We start from the raw sequence: 21601 nt of genomic DNA, 5'->3' as shown, positions 1-21601 counted from the left end.
AGAGGCTAGATGGATTGCAGGGGAGCTCTCTAATTTAAGGCACTTGTCTGCTCTTATTTTGTCAATCAAAGCATATTGGTGGATTCAGAGCAACGTGGGACATTAATGGATGCTGAGCCACTTTGAGTGATCTCAGATCTCATGATAGCTGAAGAAAAAATAGCAATGGCTTTTCATTGTACTGTAATGTACCACCTACTTTACAGATGAATATTTCAAAAGTACATAAATATAACCTCTGAGCTTAATATTGTTAATAAATTAAAGCGCAGAGGAGGCAAGTGTCCCTTTTTCAACCAAAAAGTTCAAGATCCCAAGGAACCACTAGAAACTAAAAGTCCCTTTCCCATCCCTGTTCACGTTACCACCATATCTGAAGAACCGTGAAGATAAGACAAAGAAGACATTGCTGGACACAGTTTTCACACATGAGTCGTGCTGTTTGTTGTAATTTGCTGTTGTATAATTCTGATGTGTGATTGAATGCAATGAATGGATATAAAAAGAAACAACCAAAGGTCAAAACTGAAGACTTTACAGCACCTGTCTCCATAGTAGACAATCTGTTGAGCTGTGAAAAAACAATCTCACCATAAGGTCCAATGAATAGCTGTTCAGGAGCTTTTGATTGCATGGCATGATCTTCCTCAGCAGATGGAGTTTGTCCACTTGCTACAGAATTATAGATGTGGAAATTTCCATACCTCCGAGCAGGACTTTTCATTCATGTTGACTTGAAAGCTGAAACTTTGGAACAAGCAATTAGTAAAACAATATCAACATTTAGTAGCTGCTCCGCAACTTTTGATCATATAACATGAAAAATTATATGGTTGAAAGCTTAGAATAGCAACTGAAAGGACCATACTGTTAGATTGATTTGTCGTTTGCTGTTTCCAAGGTCAGAAGTGAATCTCAACTGTCAAGATCTGCTAAGTGCTTTATACTTATTTGTTTCTATATTAGTGTGAAGCCACAGTTAATCAAATACAAATTAAAGTTTTGCTTCTCTTATTCAATTGCATGTTCTCTCCCTCACTCATTTGCTTGTATTTTGCCCTCGCAGATGAGTCACACTGCATAGCTAGACAGTCAGCTAACACAAGACTCAGTAGGTTGTACTTCATGTTAAGCATGATTTACTGAAGCTTAAGCTGTAGAACTGCAGGCACAAACACAAGAATACATAACACATTACACAGTTACAATGAAATATGTGCAACAATATTACAACACTTTTCTTCACAGGTTTCCAAATTAGGCAACAGTTAGCTTACGTAACTTATACAGACCAACTAACATACATTTGCCTTAATTATGTGTTAACTTAGAAAGCAGCCCATGGCAGAGAAAGCATCTGGTTGATTAGCTTTGCAGCTAGTTAGCTCATCTCATAAAACTGAAATCAAAAGTCATTTTAACAGCGATATTAAAGCACATTACTAAATTGCAATGGTAAGAAATCAATCCAAGGATCAAACCAAAAAGACTCTGTAATGGCTACTTGAGAATCTTTTAAAACTAAGAGAATGAATCTAATATATTTTTTTCTGGCCATTTCCATCACTAAAAAACCCACTTGAGGACAGATTATACTAAAAAATATCAAATTATTATGTAAAAAAATGTGTATTATATTTCAAAATTTGAAGGCAGACATCAAGGTAGAGAGTTCATCTTCTTAGTGGAGTTATTAGATGAAAAATAAATAACGCATATGTGAATATGCTCATGTCTCATTGGTGTCAAAACTCCATTCAAACCATAATTAGTGTTTTCTGGTTATCAGACAAGGCAAATCTTGCAAGAACTTGAAATGTGTATAGACTCTCCACATCACCACATTAAAATAGTGTAGGCCACAGGTGATTGGTGCCCCATTTGGATGTGCAAACAATCCCTCCTCAAATGTGAGTGTGTTTGGCACTCGTTGCCACTCATTAACAACTATTGCGCCAAGTGGTTGTTGTATTTATAATGTTGTTGTCATGCAGCTCTTAATGAGCTCTTCATGTCATTAATTGTGTCATTAATCTTCTTTAGCATTTGCTCCCTCAGGGTTTTTGTTATTCTACCAGTATTAGTAAAACTCTTCAACATCACGAACTATAATCCTACCAAGTGATCATGTAATATAATTTCATCATTTGCCCTCATCAACAGCGATCTCATAAATCTGTAGCTTTGCTAATTTCCGTTATGATGGAAACTCTGATTATATGATGCTTAAGTAACTATTTTCAAGTTATATTTCTACATCCACAAGTATGTCTGTGTTGTCTGCTTTACACAAGAATATTTTATTGTACCATTATACACCAAGTGCCCAACAAAAGGCAGCCAATATATTTATGCCTGTACATATTCTGCAAGTTCTGATAAAAATGATTCTGATTCTCCTTTTTGCTCATCAACAACAGACCTTAAGTGTATAAGCAGTGAACCACTGGTGCCATTTTTAATTAAACACTGTGGTGCTAGCAGTAGCTGGCACTGAATCCTTACACTCCAGCAGATGCTACCGTATTTACTGTCAGCATCTGCAGAACCAAGCACTCATGTTCTATCTTTAACAAGTTGGCTTTGAGCTTGACCAGCTGTGACATTTGGTGAAACCTTAGGGGCTGCAGACACAGCATTCAAGCATTACGCAACCTTGGCTAAATAATTTAGTGTGTGCCATGCATATTACATTGTGCCCAGAGTTCCCATTTGGCCCCCAGACTTTCTGTTAGGCTAAAATGTGCTTTTCACTGTTTCTAACCCCCACCTTCATGTATTTAAGAAACTGCAACCAATGTAGCAAAGTCTGCTTAATGGGTTGAGTTATGATTGTACACGCAATACATGAAATATTGTGATGGAACACATTAGATTACATTTGTGTCCTTTCATATTTCCAAGTGGACAAAAAAGGAGTAAAGGTGCAAGACAGTCTTGAAAACACTATTTAGCAAGTAATATGAACAGGATTCAGTAGAAGAATTTACCCAGATGTCACTACACATTGTCAGTTTTCTGCTAAGGAACTTTAAGGAATTCTAGATATACTGTATATGGTATACAGTCCATATGCTCAAAAGTATGTTGACACACAAACGTTCAACCCATGAGCGGTTATTGAACATCTCATTCCAAAATCATGGGCGTTAATATGCTGCTATAGCAAAGGTTATAATACTGTAACCCTAGTTCTATAAGCACAGGCGGAGCCCTCTACTGGACTCTAAGGGTAATACTCTTGAACTGAAGTTGGGAGTGGATTTCTGAAGGTCAGCGATGTTGCAGCCAGGGACGAGAGGCATAGATAGCGAAGCTGCTGGGGGCAATCTCAGCTGAGGTGTCTGGCAGCATCCGGCATCATCCGGCAGCATCTGGCGTCTCTGGTGGCGGTGGCGGACCGGATGAAGTGGGGTACTCATCCTCGATGCGGAGCTCAGTCTTGAGCTCCGGTACGCTCTTGTCGCAACGGAGTACAGTGCAACTTTTAAGAGGATCATTAATACAGAGAGAAAAAAAAGTAAAGGTCCTAAAATAGATCCTTGTGGTACACCCTTTTTAACAATTAAATAATCAGATTGAGTGTGATGAAAAGAAACACCCTGACAAAGATTATGAAGGTAAGAATTAAACCAAAATAATGCCTGTTGAGAGACACCAATAGCACAAAGTTTATCAAGAAGAAAATAATGGCCAACTGAATCAAAAGCCTTGGTTAAATTAATAAAAAATTGTGAATTGACCTTTGTCTAAAGATGAGAGTACATCATGGGAACATTTTACAAGGGCAGTAGTGGTAGAAAAATTAGAATGAAAACCAGACTGAAATAGGGATAATATATTGTGATCATTAATATATTGTGATAATTGATAAAAAATTAACTTCTCACATATTTTAGCTGTAGTGCAAATAATAGAAATCCATCTATAATTATTAAGATCTAGTAGATCTCCTTAATGAAGTGGAGTGACTTTAGCACATTTCCAAATAGATGGAAGATTACAAGTAGATTGGGACCGATTAAATAGGTTGGCAAATGGGAAATAAGCACTTGAGAAGCTAATTTTATAAACTTAGCCTCTAAGCCATCGGAACTAGGCGCAGAGCCAACATTTAAAGCAGAAATAACTTGCATAATTTCAGTGTGTAAAATACGTCTGAAAGAAAATGAACCACTGGTAGTTAGGTTACTAATTTGATGATTTAAATAATGTGTAATAAAAGAATAAGAACTACAAACAGAGGAAAAATGATGATTGAAAACTTTTGAAATAATAGCGCGGTCAAGGACAACTTCATCATTAACACAGATCTGTGCAACAGAGCTTTTACTGGGGCTAAGGATACTTTTCATCCTGTACCAGAACTGTTTAGTGTTACGGAAGTCATGAGAAAGACTATTTCTATAATAGTTGGACTTAACATTCCTAGTTTTTGTCTTACAGAAATTTCTTAAATGTTTGTATGCTTCCCAGTCAGCTAGATCCCTAGATATTTAACATTTTGCCCAGGCTTTATCTCTAATTTTAAAAAGACTTATCAAATCTGAAGTAATCCATGGTAAATGTCCACCTTTAACTTTCATTGTTTTCCAATGAGCATGTATATCAACAACTTTAATAAATTCACTCAAAAGGAAATTCCATGCATCCTCAACATAAGGTATCAACTGAAACTTATCCCAGTCTATTGCAATAACATCACGAATAAAAAGATCAATATTTATGTTTTTACACTGCCTTGAACTTAGGTATCTTGGAGGAAGACGGGGGATTTTAATCTTCCTGACTTAAAGTTAAAAGCACTGTTGTCTTAAATATCATTGTATGGTGCAGCATTAAGATTTTCTTCAGTTGGAACTAAGAGATCTGGGCCAAATCATAAAAACAGACCTTGAGTAAAAGTGCAAAAAAGTATGTGGACAGGCGTGTCCATTTCTCTAACCTGCAAAGAATTACAGTACATACTGATGTAGCAGTAGCAGGGACACTTTACATTTCATATCTGCTGCCATAATCATTTCCTCAAGTGATCAAAAATAGGCATATGATTAAGAAATGTATCACATTATTACTGGCTTCTATAGTTAGCACTGAATGCTGTTATTTTTTATTTCCGCCTCCAGCCAATGGGCAGAATTAATCTTTTATTTCCTGACAGTCATGGCAGTAATGCGGGCATCAGGCTCTGGATCTGGACAGTTAAAACCCGAGTAAATCGGGCATTTTCAAAAGAAAATTACAATGTGCCTCATGGCTCACTAAGTACAAACAGTGGAAGGGAGATATCATTACGCTGGCTCCTTCAAGGAGTCCAGTGTGTGGCTGTTTACCAATTGTATGGGAAGAAATACTCACTGGCAGAGAATTTCAAGGGATTAATAGTGTTAGGGGTTGACTATCGCAGTGAAGTGGCAGGTTTTTCAAGGCATAAATGTTTTCCTCACCTTTGGTATCCTTGTGACGTGCTATGAGCTATTAGTAGCAATCACGCTGTGGAATGCCATTTTTGTGCCAAAGGCTTGGCAGCCCTTTTTGTGGATATATTGGTGACATTTCTCCCCCAAGCAAAGTCTATAAAACATGTTCGAAACAGTGTTCATTATAACTACAGTATATCCACATGTGGCTGCCATGTGAATTATTTTCAGTGAACGCAGAGCTGTCACTGTACTCTGTCAGGCAAGCAGGGGGGATTGTGTTGGTGGATGCAGCTTCGATCTATCTTATGAGCAGCTAAACTGTCCCTGCAGCTTGCTACCAGTTCACTTAGGACCAGAGCAACACACAAAGGAAATACAAAGTCTCCTCACAAGCTGAAATAGCACTGCAGCTTCAGTGATCGTGCACCTTTCACACAAGGACATCACACTCTCTTTCATGGTGCACTGTTCTTTTCAACTCAACTGTCAGAGTAGGTGCAATCACAGATATTAAAGAGAAGAAGGAGAGATGATCTCATCGGGTCGTGACTAATGCCAGCCTCTGCCACAAACACTGATAATGCATTCCTGGTAATTCCAACAGGAAACTGTTTAAATTATATGTTCATGGTGCATCAGGATGGCACCGTCATCAAAGAGGATAATCTTAAATTGAGCTTTAATAGCCTTTACTGCAGGATTATATCATATTTTCTTGTCTTATAATCAAGTATTCTTACGTGCACACAAAAGCTGCGGTGGTAAGCATGTGGCATGGAAAGTGGCCATTATTTAATCTGCACACACCTAAATTTCAGAGTTAAGCCTGGCAGAAAAAAGCAGAGACATTTCATTATTCATGGTGTTACAGACGTAGGACATTACTTATACATTAGTCTTAGCTTGTTCTTTTTCAGCTGCAGACATTCCATTATTTAAGGAGACAAGTGCAGAGCAGTGCAGAGACCCATGGTAATGTTCATGAATGAGTTCCCTTTGATCAGCTCTAAATATTAATTTTTCTCTCATTGGCATGAACTGACTTGGACTTTAACACCGCTGGACATTAGATGAAATGAAAATTATTTTGGTACTTATAAAAGGACCTAATTGGAGTCACAAACTTTTGCAGGCATACTAGTTTTATCAGTGGTACCTCTCAGTGTTACATATATACTTCTTTTGTTATAAATGGGCTATTTTAGGCAATTACAACACAGCACACAATAGAAATGATTAGCTCACTGCAGTATATCAAATTTTGTTGAGCTCCCATCATTTGTCCACTTACCTACTGAGAAATGACCTCAACAACAAAGTAAGTGTCCCCAGGAAACTGTGATTTGATAAAGGAACCCTGAAATGAATGGAAACCAATGACTGCTTGGAGGAAAGGAAAGCAATCAAGTTTTGAAAAATGATCAGAACTGTAAAATATAAATATTTCCAGTTAAAACATGCAAAACAACCAAGACTACACTGGTGTTAGAAAATTATGGATCCCATTTTATTTGCATAAGCACAACAGCAAGCACAGGGTATACTGTAGGTCTTGTAGATGTGGACTGTGTAGGCGTCTCCAAGCACACTTGCTTTTGGTTGATGTATGTGAAGCAGCGCAAAGTACAAGACAGCTGGGTGATTGGTGCTGATTAATAAATATACTCCCACAGTCACACCACTGGTCTCATAGCTCTGAAGCAGCTGTGCCAATCACAGTAAAGCATGACAACATTAGCTCGACAAATGAAAAGATGCTTCTTCTGAAAAGCATCCATTGATTTGATATGATTTGATAGTTTAGTGCAGAGCTTTGCAATGATGATGAAATGAGTAATTATAAATGTCAGTGATTGCATGAATCCAGTGCTAATTCAGTTTTAATTCTACTGTATTTCTCATTGTAAATGGTCACATATTGTAACTGATGTGACAGCAGCATCTGGATGTTTTTACAAGGACAATGGCCGTGTGTATAGACAGTGAGTTCTGGCACAGCACTTCAGATTTATCACACATTCAGTATCTGTCCTACTGCCTTCACATAGCAGCAGTGATTTACTCCCACCTGTGCACTCTGCACATTGCACTCAACACCAGAATACCACAGGCAAAGCAAATCTCAAGGTCAGCAAAATACCAAACTGTCATAACGCTGCTTTCACTGGACATCGCCCTTCTACAGAAATAGGGCCCCAATGCTATTTATTTACCTTAATATGAATGTTTCCTCTATTGCTGGTTCCTTTTTTCTATGATGGTGAAGGCGTTAACCAAACCACAGCAGCCACATTTGATAACGCCAGAAGAAACTTTATGTATCATGGTGGAAGCTGGGGAAACCTATTCCTCAGGGTACAGAGTGCCATCCAAATGCAGCATCAGCAGCTGTTTGGGATTAGCCAGAGGATTTCTATAAATACAGCTGTGTTTACTTGTAAAGCTGTTCATCATTATATGACTCCCAGTGACACTGGATGAACTCAGAAAACCCTCAACTACCCCTTTACCCCCTTATGTGGACAAAGCATTCATGTCATGCTGTTGCTCACCATTGCCTCCACTTAACCAGAAATCCCATTAAACAAACAAGAACAGGGGTGTTGTGGTCTATGTAACCACAGACGTATGTTGCATTTCACCCCACTCTCTATCACCATAGTGACTGATGGATACATCACATGGTATGTATCTGAAGAAATGCCTCAGTGAAATGCCTTCTTAACTGGGAAGCAGCAATTGAGTGCCATAATGTATTGGAGTTACCGGTATGTCATTGATTATGTAATCTTGTGACATCCCCTTCTATATTTTACATACTGGTAGAACATGCATTGATTCACTATGTATTTTGCAGACATTCACTAAAGACTTGTACAACTTTGTTAAGATAAAGGAGCTTATTATAGCATCTGCTGCTTCATTCATGCTTCCTAATCATAGACTCATTCATCAGCTGCTTGTCTCCCTCAAGCAGCAGTGCCTTTTTGTACCAGATCTAACAATATAATACTTTGCCATAAATGACTAATTCTTTGATGATAAGCGTCTTTGACCAATTGATATAAACATATAAATGCAAGGGCATATAGCATAAAGTATTTGAGCGCATAGATGATAGACCCTGTAGAGCTGAATTCAAAAGCTGCTGACATAAATGTGAACTTTCGTGTTTTGTACACAGTACATGTACTTTACTGTATATACACAAACACACTGGCATCTCCAGTGCACAGTTCTTGCTGTAGTGTGATGATGTGTGAGAGTCAGAATCTCCTACAGTATGTGAACTAAATGAAACATTAGAACAGATGTGTTAATCAAACAAAATAACTCAAGTGTGAGATTAGGAGTTCTGGCAAGTAACTTTCATTTCACTTGGTCAAATAAGGACTTAGAGTGTCCTTATTTGGCCTGTGGTCCTTTAGCAATAGATTTATACCCACTGCCTGTCTGATAAGATGACACTACTGTAGCAGTTGCACACGGTTAGAAAACCAAAACTCATCAAGCAAACAGCAAACATTACATTTTTTTTTGTATTTTTGCTTTGTCATCCTTATCTTATTTGGATATTTTATTTAAAATAATGTAGACATAACAGCAACTATAGAAGAACAGGGGTCTACAGCCATGTTAGCATTGACATAATGCTGGCATGTTCGCCATCTCTGTTGTTAGCATGCTAACTTCAGCTAATTAACAATGTTTCCCACCTGCTGGTTGCACTGGATGAAAAGTCAACAGGATACGTTGTCTGGAAACCATAAATATCTGTATAAAATTTTATAGAAGTCTATCCACTAATTGTTGAGGACCAAGAACTGGCCAAGAATGCAAAAGGAAGGGAAGGCTGAACTTGAAAACATGAAAAAATGTCCCCTTTTTGATCTGATTTTCAGCGGGTCTTGTAGAAGATAACATTTTTATTCATGCTCTGTAGCCAGAAATCCTCCTCCGTTTGTCCATTGTTGATTTGTCTTTATGATTTTGCTTGCTTTATTTATTTATTTATTTTTTTTATGAAGCAGTGATTCATGTGTGCCTGGCATTTTATTCCACTGTGGGCGGCATTGTGACCAAACTTTGTCAATGCTTGATTGTAGTTGCTTTCTTGTAAATGCTGCATTTTGCTCGAGTAGAACACTTTGAAAATAAATCTTGATGGAAGAAATAGTTGCATTCACATGTGTAAATTTGACAACCTGTTGCATAAACCTATTGCTAAGGTCTATCTTAATAGCTGCTATGTTGCTGTTCTTTAACGTGTGTGTATGTGCATGTTTTCATGCATACATGTAAAATTTTTGTGCAAACTGTTATACAAAGCTACTGTCATCTGTGACAATCCCCCATTCTATGACATTTGAGGTGGGCTACGTTTCTGAATTTTTGGCTCAGACAAAAAACAAACAACGAAGTCACGGCAAACCAATTCAACTTGGTACAAAAGATGTTTTCCTGGCCGTGCCACACAATGCTCTTGCCAACAATACAGAACATGCAGTGTTACCTAGAAGATGAAAAATGTAGGTCCTCCCTTTGTGTTTGTCTGGCTGTGAAATCTCACTTTTGATTCTCACAGTCTTGAGGCTTTCTAAATTCAATTTCCTTCTTACAGATGTTTTTTTTCTTTGTTCCCTCTGTCTCTCTACACAGACTCTGAAGTTATCTACAGAAACAGCGATGGCCACGTCATCAAGTTCAACATCCTCACAAACGAAACAGAGATTGTCTTGACAAACACAACGTTTGTAAGTAGACATTAGTTTTGCATACTGTATCTTAATTTATCACAATATAAATGCTGTCATAATGATCATCATTGCAAACAGTATTTACTTCTTACTGTCTGTCTGTTTTTTTCCTTCTCACCAGGTAAATTTCAATGTGGCAAAGTATTCTGTGTCCCCTGACCTGAAATATGTACTCTTCGCTTACGATGTGAAACAGGTAAGTTATTTCAAAACCTGCATCATGATTGTTATTGCAGTGAGAAAAGACAGACCTTGTGACACTTTTCACATCTCTGCCGTAGAGACACTCTCCACTATATACAGTATATGGAATGCATAATGGGGTGCACAGATAGTCCTTAGACGACCATGAATAAAATGTCACCAGACGACTCACAAGAAATCTGTGTAGGTGGTTTTCATGTACAGTGGAAACAGCTTTTAGTGATCATATCTGTCTGGGTCCAATTGATCACTATAAGCAGATGATTATTATAGCCAATTTTTTTTCTTTATTTCTCATGAAGATTACCATCTAATTGACATTTGCATATTTATTACATGAATATAAAGTAATGAAACAACCAGCTTTGCTATTTATTGAATTTTATCGACTGTTTCAAGTACAGCTGTTTCAAACGCCTGTTGTTTCGCTGCTGCACCTTGTTGACTCGTTTTTGGCAGTTTCTCATAAGCTTCAAGGAAACTACATTTTTCATAAAGAGAAAACGACCTTTCTTTCTCCCATCATAATTTCAATGTGCACTTAGAACCAGCCTCAGGTAACCAGCCGGATGCATACGGGTTACTGCGAGGCAATAATGGTGCCATAGCCGCATAAGTACATATCATACGTGTATCACGGGATGAAAGTAAAAAAACATAGAATTTCTGTAGTTTCTAAAAAACTTTCCACATGTTGTCATGTATGAAAAGACCCAAAATGAACACTGTGAACGGACTACTTGATTACTCTAAGCAAATTAGCTTAATCTATAACAATGCATCATATTCTATTTGTTAGTTCTGTAAGTTTTGTGTGTGAAATTTACAAGGTAAATAGCACGTATCACTCTCAAATAAATGTAGAGGAGTAACAAGTCAATATTTCCCTCTGAAATGTAGTGGAGGAAAGGTAGATACAGTCTGAGCATGGAAATGCTCAAGTAAATAAAAAAATTGTGCTTAGGTAAAGTACTTGAGTAAACGTGTGTGTGTGTGTTTGTAGGTGGGTGGTGGGTGGGGGGGTCTTTATGCTCCCTTTATGACCTTTATGCCTTTGTAATTACAGTCTTTGAATGCCCGTCAATTAAGCAAATTCAGAGCACATTCCTCATAAAAATACACTCATGCATACAGAGTTTAGATAGAGGCAACAGAAAGGCAATAGCAAAAATTCCATCAGAAGCATCGTTCCAGACCTCCGTATCACCACCATCATCTCTAGATATAAATAGATGTGGTGTTGTGCCCATTGAAGGATGTTACCCTGTTGGAGAAACAACTGATTCAATTAGAGCATTGTAAGTAAAATGAACAATCGGGATGTAATCTTTTTGTGCCAGAGGCAGAATCCGACAAAAATGGCAACAAAGTGTGAATAAAACTGATGCAACTATATGTTGTGCCCTTAAACAAGGGGAATAGTGAGGACAGCTCTCGCCTTTTATACAACACACAATACAATAAACATATTCAGTCTCAGAACCACAGTTTCCACAACTGAATTATTCTTTTACATTTTCTAAATGATGTAAATGATCTTTTTAACCCAGTGTACAACATGGAATGTTGCTCATGAAGTATATTAGACTTCTTACAGTGATAAAATAAACATTTTACAACCTTACAGAAAGTCCCTTAATGACTAGTTTAAATGCAAACAATGGCAGATCAACAGTCGGACACTATAGCGAGACGGACATAAATTCGCCAGTAGCTAGCTTACACAGTGACTGAAGTAGCCAGAAACTCTCAAACAATATACAAGTACAAAGTTCGCCTCTTTCTCTGACAATGAACAATAATGTCATAGGAAAAACAGTAACAACATATAGTATATCTACAAGTTCACAGTGCTTTGTGTATGTAATTACCTTAAACATGGGAAGTAGTGAGGGGAGAAGGATGAAGAGACCAACATACATTTCTCACCATCACTTGTCTGTATTGAGTGAGGAAGAGGAGCATGATTCCCCGCTACTGATGTCCCGAAGCATTATTAATAGACTGACCCATTATTAACTCAAGCGGGCAAGTACCTGCATTAACTATTGGTACTATATGTACTCTGGCTGCTTTTAACACTGATCAATTTAGCAATATAGCCGGAAATAACAATGAAATTATATGAACACAATAGCATAACTGTGGAAGGAATTAAATGATCTTTTCTGAAAAATGAAATAATTTGAAATGACTGTTATTTGTCACATATACAAGTGGGTCCACCTACAAGAATAACAACTCTTAAAGTGACACATATCACTAAACGTGCTTTTAGCAACTGTGTCAGTGTCAATTGAAAATGTCGTTGCCAAGATGGATATGTCACTATTGTCATGTTAAGATGAGACCCTTCTCCCAAATTGAAAGTTAAGCTGATGTCAGGCTCAATAATTAAGTGAAAACATTATGTCAATTCAGTCTGATTATCAGGTACCATCAGCATATTCAGTTTCTTTCAGTATTCTCAGGTTTCTTTCCATATTTTCAATCTTTCATTGTCATTGAATTGAATTTAATACATTGGAGTATGCTCTTATGCTGTAAGCGCCATGCCGAACTAAAATTTGACACCAACCAGAGTCTAAAATGATTTGAATAGCCTTTAAAAAGTCCTATCTGTCAAACTATATAGAATACATCTCGCCTCAGGCCTCTGCGGTTCATATGGAGGCTACAATACTCCTCTGACACCTCCGCCACTTATGAGATTTGAGACCAAGCATACATTTAAGAGGAGGTATAAGGACTTGAGACGTCAAAATGTGATTTCAAAAGCTGATTTTTTTCCATCTTTCATCTACATTAACCCTTCCACCTTTCACTCAAATCTTGTATCTGGTTATAAGAAAAGACATCCCAGGGTTATTAAAACAAATCTATGGTGAAACATATTGTCATGGTCGAGTAAATATCTACAGTCCACTAGTCCTCATGTGCTTAATACATTTTGACGAGGGCTTGGGTCAGGGGGTGATTAAAATTCTATTGTGGCTCATGTGCGACTGGCAGACCGCATTCATTCACTAATAGAGCACAGGGCAGGCGAGAACTATAATTACCAGCTTTCTATCAGAAAAGATTAGATGCAAAAGGAGATATGCAAATTGGACCCTCCACTCTGGAAGGGATCAACTGTGAGGATTAGTGGCAGGGCGATTAATCAGATCTGATTTGCATATTTTGCATGAAGGGTTAGACTTTGGAACAATACAGCCAATAGCCATAGGCTCAGTCCATTCTTAGCACAAGGTTATGTTGAAGGATGAATAGTATGGAAATTGTACTGTTGGTTTTGTTGGAAGTTTAAAATAATAATAAAAAAAGAGAGAGAACAGACTATTTTCCTCCCTGCTGATGCACAAATCATTCTGATGCACAAACTCTTTAATTATGTGCAACTTCTTGCTTTTGCTACTAAAAGAGCTGATTTGTTTTTGTAAAATATTGAGTAATATTATAAATGTGATTCTGCTTGTCTATCGACACAATTATAAGAATAATCACATCTCATACTGCCTGCCTGGTTTATTTTATTTATTTATTTTTTTAATTAAATGTTTTTGTATAAACAGATGCTACAAAAGGTGCTACAGTATAATCTTACAGTCGCTGCTGACAACCTGAAATCACTGTAAGATACCTGATCTGTTCATTATGGTTCATACCTCAAGGATTTTGCACACCATCACTTTAGTCTGTTTATTAAAACAGTTGAAGTTGAGCTGTGCTAGTTCTGCTATATACAGCAATGATAAGTCTGTATGAGCATTAAAATAATTGTGATTGCAATTTTAGATCTTTTAAGGCCTGTATTTGGATTAATATTTGTAACGTTAATTACAAATCACCAAAGTCTAACATTGCATTGTACCCTTCTAGAAATCTTCTAGTCCTCTGGTATTTCAGATTACAGTGTAAAGCCCATGTTTTTGAATCATTGGTTCACTTTTATTAGTTGTTATAATGTAAAACTTGTAGAGTCAACATTACTGAACTTAAAGTCTCCTTCCACTCAGAAATGTGTTCTTCATCTTGTTCCTTCAGTTGTTTGTTGTTCTCTTCACTGTGCAGAATGACGTATGTGCAGAGATTTTGTTTTAACCTTCATAAGCTGAAAGAGGAAAGTTTCTCTGTGATCACCTTAAATCTCCTCACTCTCCACACTCATAGGTACACCTTAAACACGTGTACCTATGAGTGTGATTTGTTACATCACAACTAGTTGGAGCCAATCGTGGTCCAGTATGCAACTTAAACAAATGTGATATAGAGACTTGAAGCCTCCAGTGCACAAACACTGAGAATGGACTTTGCATACTTTGATAAATAAGAACTACGTATGTGACTGAAGTGATAACCCATCTTCATCAAACCATTACTGCGTCTCAAATCGCACACTTCTGTACTTACTCTTAACATTTTGAGTGCATATGCGCGTTCACACTGAGAAGTTTGGAAAAATGCAGTGTACTGTGAGAACCCGGATGGTGGACTCAAAACGGTCAAAAAGTTGAGTGTGGAACTATGGACACTTCTCGTCCTCAATGGTCACCATCTTGGCTACGTAGCAGAAGGGGAGGGACCACTTTTCAAACTGGAAATGGCGGCCGAGTACGTTGTAACTACAGTGAACATCGCCACATTATACAAATGTAAGTTATACATGTGTTTTTTAGCACTTAGCACCACTATACTGTTGTTGGATTTAAGCCATCAGTATGTTTTTTGGGTTAATTTAGCAGTCTGTAATGATTTGGTAGCGTGAACGATAACGTAAGTGCTAACGCTAGCTAATGCTAATTTGCAATCATCATTTCTGGTAAGTGCACAACGGCTGTGTTTGATTTGAGACAACATTACCATGTCAAAATTCACGCTCTACGCCAGTAAGTACACAGTGTACACAGTGTACTACATGAAAGTGTACTAACAGAAGTATGTGATTTGAGACACAGCTCATGATTTGCTTTCAGTTTGATCAGAGGGAAGACCATGTCACAAGAAAACTCATCAAGAGACTTTTTGCATGGTTAAACAAATTTAAATCTTCGCTTCATCATTAGATGACATATGGAGTTCCTTAGATTCACCACATGCAAATGGACATTCAATGCACTGCTTCCACTAAAAAATAAATAGTTTGTGTGATTTGGTTCATGGGAGATTGTAATTGGCTGTTTATTATGGATGAACCTGAGAGAAATGCATTTTGACTTGCAAATCTTGTCTGAAAAACGTATGACTTGACTGAGATTTCATTCAGTGAAACACAGCGTTACCCACTCTTCCTGTAAACATTTATGTAACTATCTTTGTTGTTCATCAGGCAGCCTGGTATGAAACAAACAATCTTGAGCTTGACACCAGCTTAATGAAGAACAATAATAGCTAGTTATTTTAGGAAAAGAATTTCCTTTTCTAACAGGTTTGTCTGCTGTGAACTGAATAAAATAAATCTCCATTGACACTAAGAGCCCAATTTCAGCACTTTGCAGGAGATGAGACAGTGTGACAGAGTTCGATTCTCATTTTTACCATTTTTTTTATAATTAATTGGTTGTTTTGTTCAAATATTGCAATGTGTTTTCCTGTTTTTGTAGCAAGATATGAAGATATAACAGTGCACAATGTTCTGGATGTGCAACCTTAAAGTTAAAGTCATTGTTTCAAATAACATCATGAGCAAAGAAAAAATAAGTATTTTTTTACTTTTTCATATAACTTAATGGTTTTAGGGCATCACCAAATCCATGGTTTAGGAACTACAGTGTGGAAAACGTTGAATTTGTTAACTGCTGGGTCGAAACAGAGGATTGGAATAGCTACAATTATGGTCCTTGTCCAAAATAAAGAGACACACCCCCCTTGGCAAGCTCAGCTGATGGAGCAGTGTAGGCAGAGAATCATCTGGAAGGCAGGAACCTCGATCACCCTCAGGCCTCAAGCGGCAAGAAAAACAGACATCAGTCAGGAGGAGACAGAGACAGAAAGCACATCACCGTGTCTTTTTTGTGGCTGTGTCTCGTGATGTCTGCTTTCGGCTCCCATAAAACATTGATGTAGACACAGGAAAGCAAACGCACATGAGCTGAAAGTATTAGAATCCTCTTTCACGATTGAAAGGCGTTCAGGTCAGGTGGGTTAAAGATGAATGGATAGGGGAGGTCTTATTTTATATTTTTGCACCATGAGGTTGCTCTAAACCCACAAATTCTTGTTTTTAAGGTGTTAATATACATACATGTGTTGGCACCTCAGGACATTTCTGAACTTTTCTGCCCCTACATCCTCAGATCAGTTGTGTTTAACTGTTGCATGATCGAGGCTAGTGGGGAGGGGAGATCGTACCTTTGCAGCAGCCGCCCCAAAGCTTTGGAATAGTCTTCCTCTTTCAATCAAACGTTTCCCCTCCGTTGACACTTTTAAGGCGAAACTCAAGATTTACATGTTTTCAGTGGCCTTTGGGTGCTCTTAATGGCTTTAGTTCTTTTTTATAATCTTTTATCTATTTATTCATAAATTTGTCTTACAGTTGTTATTCTGTTTTATGTTTGACATTTGTGCATATACTTTGATATTGCCTTGTATTTTATCATTGTCGTCTTCTATTCGTGCCTTTTACAGCTGATGTCATTTTATCTCTACTCTTGTGCCTTTCACTGTCATTTGAACACTTTGGTTAATTTTTAAAAAAATGTGCTCTATAAACTTGACTTGACTTAATTAGTGAGCCTTTGCTACCTTTGGAAAGACCGCTGCCTGTTTACAGTCTTTATGCTAAGCTAAGCTAACCAGCTGCTGGCTGCTTCATATTCATATTTGTACAGATATGTCTTATTATTCCTTTAATGTCTCTGTCTCACAACCCTCTGACTCACAACTTGTTGAACATCTTTCCCTGCTTGTCCGCTGCTCAGCGGGATGTCTTCCAGTCTCCTTTGAGAAAAGGCCAATTTGATCATAGCTGTCTTACTGATGTTGATAAAATTAAGAACATTATAAAAAGTCTTCAGTTTGTACGGTTTGTTTTTCATTAAATCAGAGAACAGTTAATTTAGTTTTCTTATGACTCAAGTAAGTAGTAAATTGTTAATTTTGTCTGTATAATTTATGATATTTCAGTACGCTCTATGTGGATGCTACTGACAGCCCTGAAAATAGCTGACAACTGTGTGTGTTTTATTTATGACCAAAGCTTAGCCAGAGATACAAATGATGGCAAAATGTGCTGAACATTTAATCCCTCCAGAGCAACACGAGCGATGGACAAAAGCCTCTTGGCTGTGAAACATTGGCTGGAAGCTGGCAGAGATGATAGTCTTGATGCTGGAATTTAATTGACGGAATCAATATTTAACTAAGCAGATCTGCGATGCATATGTTGACACCGCACTTGGGTTTGCTTACATAAAACTTGATACATGGGCACATAATTATAAACATGATGCCTTCATTCATGAAATACTAGAACTCCATTGATGGTAATGTTAAATTTTTTTTGTTTTTTTTAATCAAAATGGGGCTGTTAAACTCAACTATTGCATGCAAACATCATATTTAGCTCTGAATGGCCTTGAAAGAACCAACGTTTTTTTTGTGCTGTTTAGTTTTTGTCCTGTTAGAAAAAGCAAATGTTGGAGCTTTTTGATATTTTTTTTGTAGAATAGATAATCTCTATTTTGGAAAATGTCGTTATACATCAAAAGAACTTGCATATTTTCTCTTGGAATAACCTTGATTAATCCAGTCTTAGAAGTCTTGATTTCCTAAACAGAGGCAATTATCTGTGGCTTTTTACTGTGTATCCATGTTTTATGGAATAATCTGTCATACAGTACAGCAAACTAACCAGAAGGGTCTTTACATGTTGGCTGAAATCAGCAAAACTGAAGAAAACTGAACTGAAAAATGTTAAAACTATAATATAACTATAATATACTATAAAAAATGGTATGTAATTGTAATTGTATATGGCGGCAAAGTATAACTACTACACAGAACAATACATGATAAAAGATTGAAGTTGATTACACATGAGCAACAAGCATGGTAACCACCGCTCATCATACATCATAGATGCCAGAAGAAAACGTTGGCATTGAACGTTTCTGCAAACCACAGAAAACGTTGAATATGTATGTTTCAACATGTGCATTATGTATCATATCAACATTTCTACAAACGTAGCATATTAACATTTATGCCTGTTGAATAATGTTGTTTAATGGTGTGACAACGCTGTGGTTAAGGTCTGGTTAGGTTTAGGCACAAAGACCACATGGTTAGGGTTAGGGAAAGGTCATGGTTTGGGTTAAAATAAAAAAAAATTTAAAAAAAAAAAACGGCCGATGTCTCACTAAAAAAAGCCGGTTTTCTTGCCAGAAAAACAGCTGCAAATGTCCTGACATCTCGCTAAAAACACCTGCTTCTGTCGGTTGAAACAGGAAGCGGACACTGGTTTCGGTTTCAAGGTGGTCTCGAACTGTATTCTCTGCTGATTTCCAACTTGCTGCCAAGAAACTTACTAACCATCCACCTGCCCCTCCTCCTCCTATATAGGAAAGATCAACTCATATAGATCACATATGAACTACGTCACTTTAGAAATGTTGAGATGATACATATTTCACGTGTAGTAACGTAGATATTCAACATTTCTGTGGTTTGCAGAAACGTACAGTGCCAACGTTTTATTCTGACGACCAGGCTGTAGATCATCATACAGAGTTTGAAGTTCATCTTGTCTCATGACAATTTAAGCATCATCAACACTTTTACAGTCAGCTTTTGGCCCTTTTGTTGTCTAAACCTACTACACATGGGACTCAGGATGCAAACCTCGGCCTCCAATGTCAAGATCCAGCACTTTATATGTAGATCCCACCATCCACCCTGATCACGTCCCTATAACAGTGCCGTATATAAATGTAGCACTTCATGTTTGTATTTGAAAAAACATTGCCTATGAACATAATCAAGCCAGCAGTTTCATAATATGTACATGCAGGAGACAAGATTGCTTCAACACATCTACAAGTACAATATGCACCAGCCCTCATTTCTCTTTCCATGTTTATTACTGCACAACTAGCACTGTCTCTATTACACCTCACTCCAGTGTTTAATATTTGATTTTGAAAGTCCATGCACTGTTTTTGTATTGAACATATTGTGCTTGTTCTCATGTTTTAATGTGCTCGGGATCCGCTAAATGTTTAACATCTAATGTGAATCCTTTTTTGTCCTTTTTTTTCGTGAAGCATCAGAATGATGTGTGTTTTGTGTCATTCAGTAAGCTTAATAAAGCTTAATAGACATTTTTCACTGTGATCTAAGTCCTTATCCTTTTTTTTTAGACCTCAAGCACGGCTTTAATGTTTGTTTGTTGCAATCCTACGCTTTGATCTATGAATTGTACCACAAAGTATGTGCTTGCAGTTAATCATAACCTGTAATGAATGTTGAAAAGAACAACAAAAGGACCTGGATATGCTCTAAAATGAGTAAACGAGTCCTCACTTAATCACACACTTTGATCCCATGTAGGCTTTGAACTGGTAAGTTGTTCTGTATACCCTCCGTACTTTACAGTTGATAACCTATAGCAGTTATACTTAGTGAGTCTGTTTTAACGTGAGTAAAGAGTGTCCTGTTACAAGGTGTTGGAGAAAGTTCTTGTGGCCTTACCTATCTGTAGGATTACATACCGTTATCTGGCTACATCTGTATCTAGGAGTGATTAAGCTTGATTAAAGCTCATAATCTCTGGGATTCCTGTTTGTCACTGCTGACCGCAGGCTTGTGTTTTTTTTTTAGCCTTGTAGACATCTTGTAATTCTCTTGTCAGTGCAAATCCTTGCAGCCTTGTAACTGTTTCTTTCCATGTATTTTATCATCCTTTATTTGTCATCCTTATGACATCTTTGTAGACTAGTGCTTTAAGTCATACACCATGTAACTGCATTCAAATCTGGTGGGAGACATTTGTTACATGTTATCTACCTGTTTTATATGCATATCTCCTGTTCCATTTCCACTCGAGGGGAAAAAAACATTTAAAAAGAAAAAAAAAGAGAAAACTGATTCACTTTGAGCTGTAAAGGCACAGAACGTGTGTGGGTTTGAAGTTGACTGATGTATCAGATTTTGAGTGACAACCTCCATTGTTTGCATGTCAAGGCATACATGGATGGTTTGCTTGCACTTGCTCTGTATTTTTCTGCTATGATGGCACACTATTGCAGCTTTGCAATTGCAATTGAAAAGCCCTTTTGCTCCAGCTTTGTCTTGAAAATGCTCGGAATAATGCCGATGGGGTAAAAATAAATTATTCAATATTCATATGAGATGAGTTCAGATTCCAGTGTCCCACCTCCAGCCTCAAATGCTTATGAAAGAACAAATGAGCAAAGTGAATGCGAGTGGGAAGTCACAGATGTGAGCGCTGAGGACAAAGGGAAAAGCAGAGACATAAACTACCTCTGCTGTCTCAGTTGAGCCCACCTGGTATTTTAGAAAAATAACTAAATATCACACTAATGTATAATTTTATGATGGAAAAGCCGCACCTGCATCCTTAAACAACATATCTGTATTCCGTCTGTAAATACATTTAAAATGGGTGAATGGTGGCTGCTGCTGCAGTGAATGGTGACACCTACTATTATATATCAATATTTTTTTTTCCCATCATGCCATCTGAAAACAAACAATACGCTTTTGTGATTTCATTGTTGAAGTACAACACCTGTGTTCCTAACTGTGTCCCTGAAAGCTGCTGGTTCCTCTTGGATGTGTTTATTGCATTCTGACTGGAAAGTACATGCTGAATATTATGAGACAAATAAACAAAAGGGGGGAGCAGCAACAGTATAGTCAACACATCAGATGAAATTTCAAATCACACAGAAATAAAAACAAATATTAAAAGTGTCACCTTTCCATTCAGGAACCTTGTATTAAAAAAGCATATGCTGAATATAATAAAAGCATAACCTGAATATACAATAGGTCGCTGAGCTATGTAGGCTTGGAAATATGACAACACATACTGTGAGATTATAGAAATGTGTCTAATATTAGAGATTTTGCTATACCATTTACACCAAGGTACCTAAAGTATTTATCATTTAATATCTGTGGTTGTATTAGGCCATTGCAGGCAATGTTGTAAATGAATTATTTGAATATAGGGTTTAGAGGATTCTGCATCAG

The 21601-nt window shown here is 37.3% G+C and overlaps 1 protein-coding gene across 2 annotated transcripts in view; it reads left to right on the top strand.

The window, feature by feature from the left end:
* The window catches only part of LOC122992637 (inactive dipeptidyl peptidase 10-like), a 205135-nt gene that overhangs the window by 142196 nt on the left and 41338 nt on the right, over positions 1-21601 (top strand). For both annotated transcript variants that reach the window (XM_044366492.1, XM_044366493.1), the window contains exons 4-5: positions 10083-10177; positions 10302-10376. In XM_044366492.1, coding sequence (XP_044222427.1) covers positions 10083-10177; positions 10302-10376 — 170 coding nt within the window. The remainder of the gene's footprint in view (positions 1-10082; positions 10178-10301; positions 10377-21601) is intronic.

Source organism: Thunnus albacares, chromosome 11 (assembly GCF_914725855.1).
Source record: "Thunnus albacares chromosome 11, fThuAlb1.1, whole genome shotgun sequence".
NCBI lineage: Eukaryota > Metazoa > Chordata > Actinopteri > Scombriformes > Scombridae > Thunnus > Thunnus albacares.
Note: the sequence above shows the minus strand (reverse complement) of the source record. Positions and strands in the feature narration are given on the sequence as shown.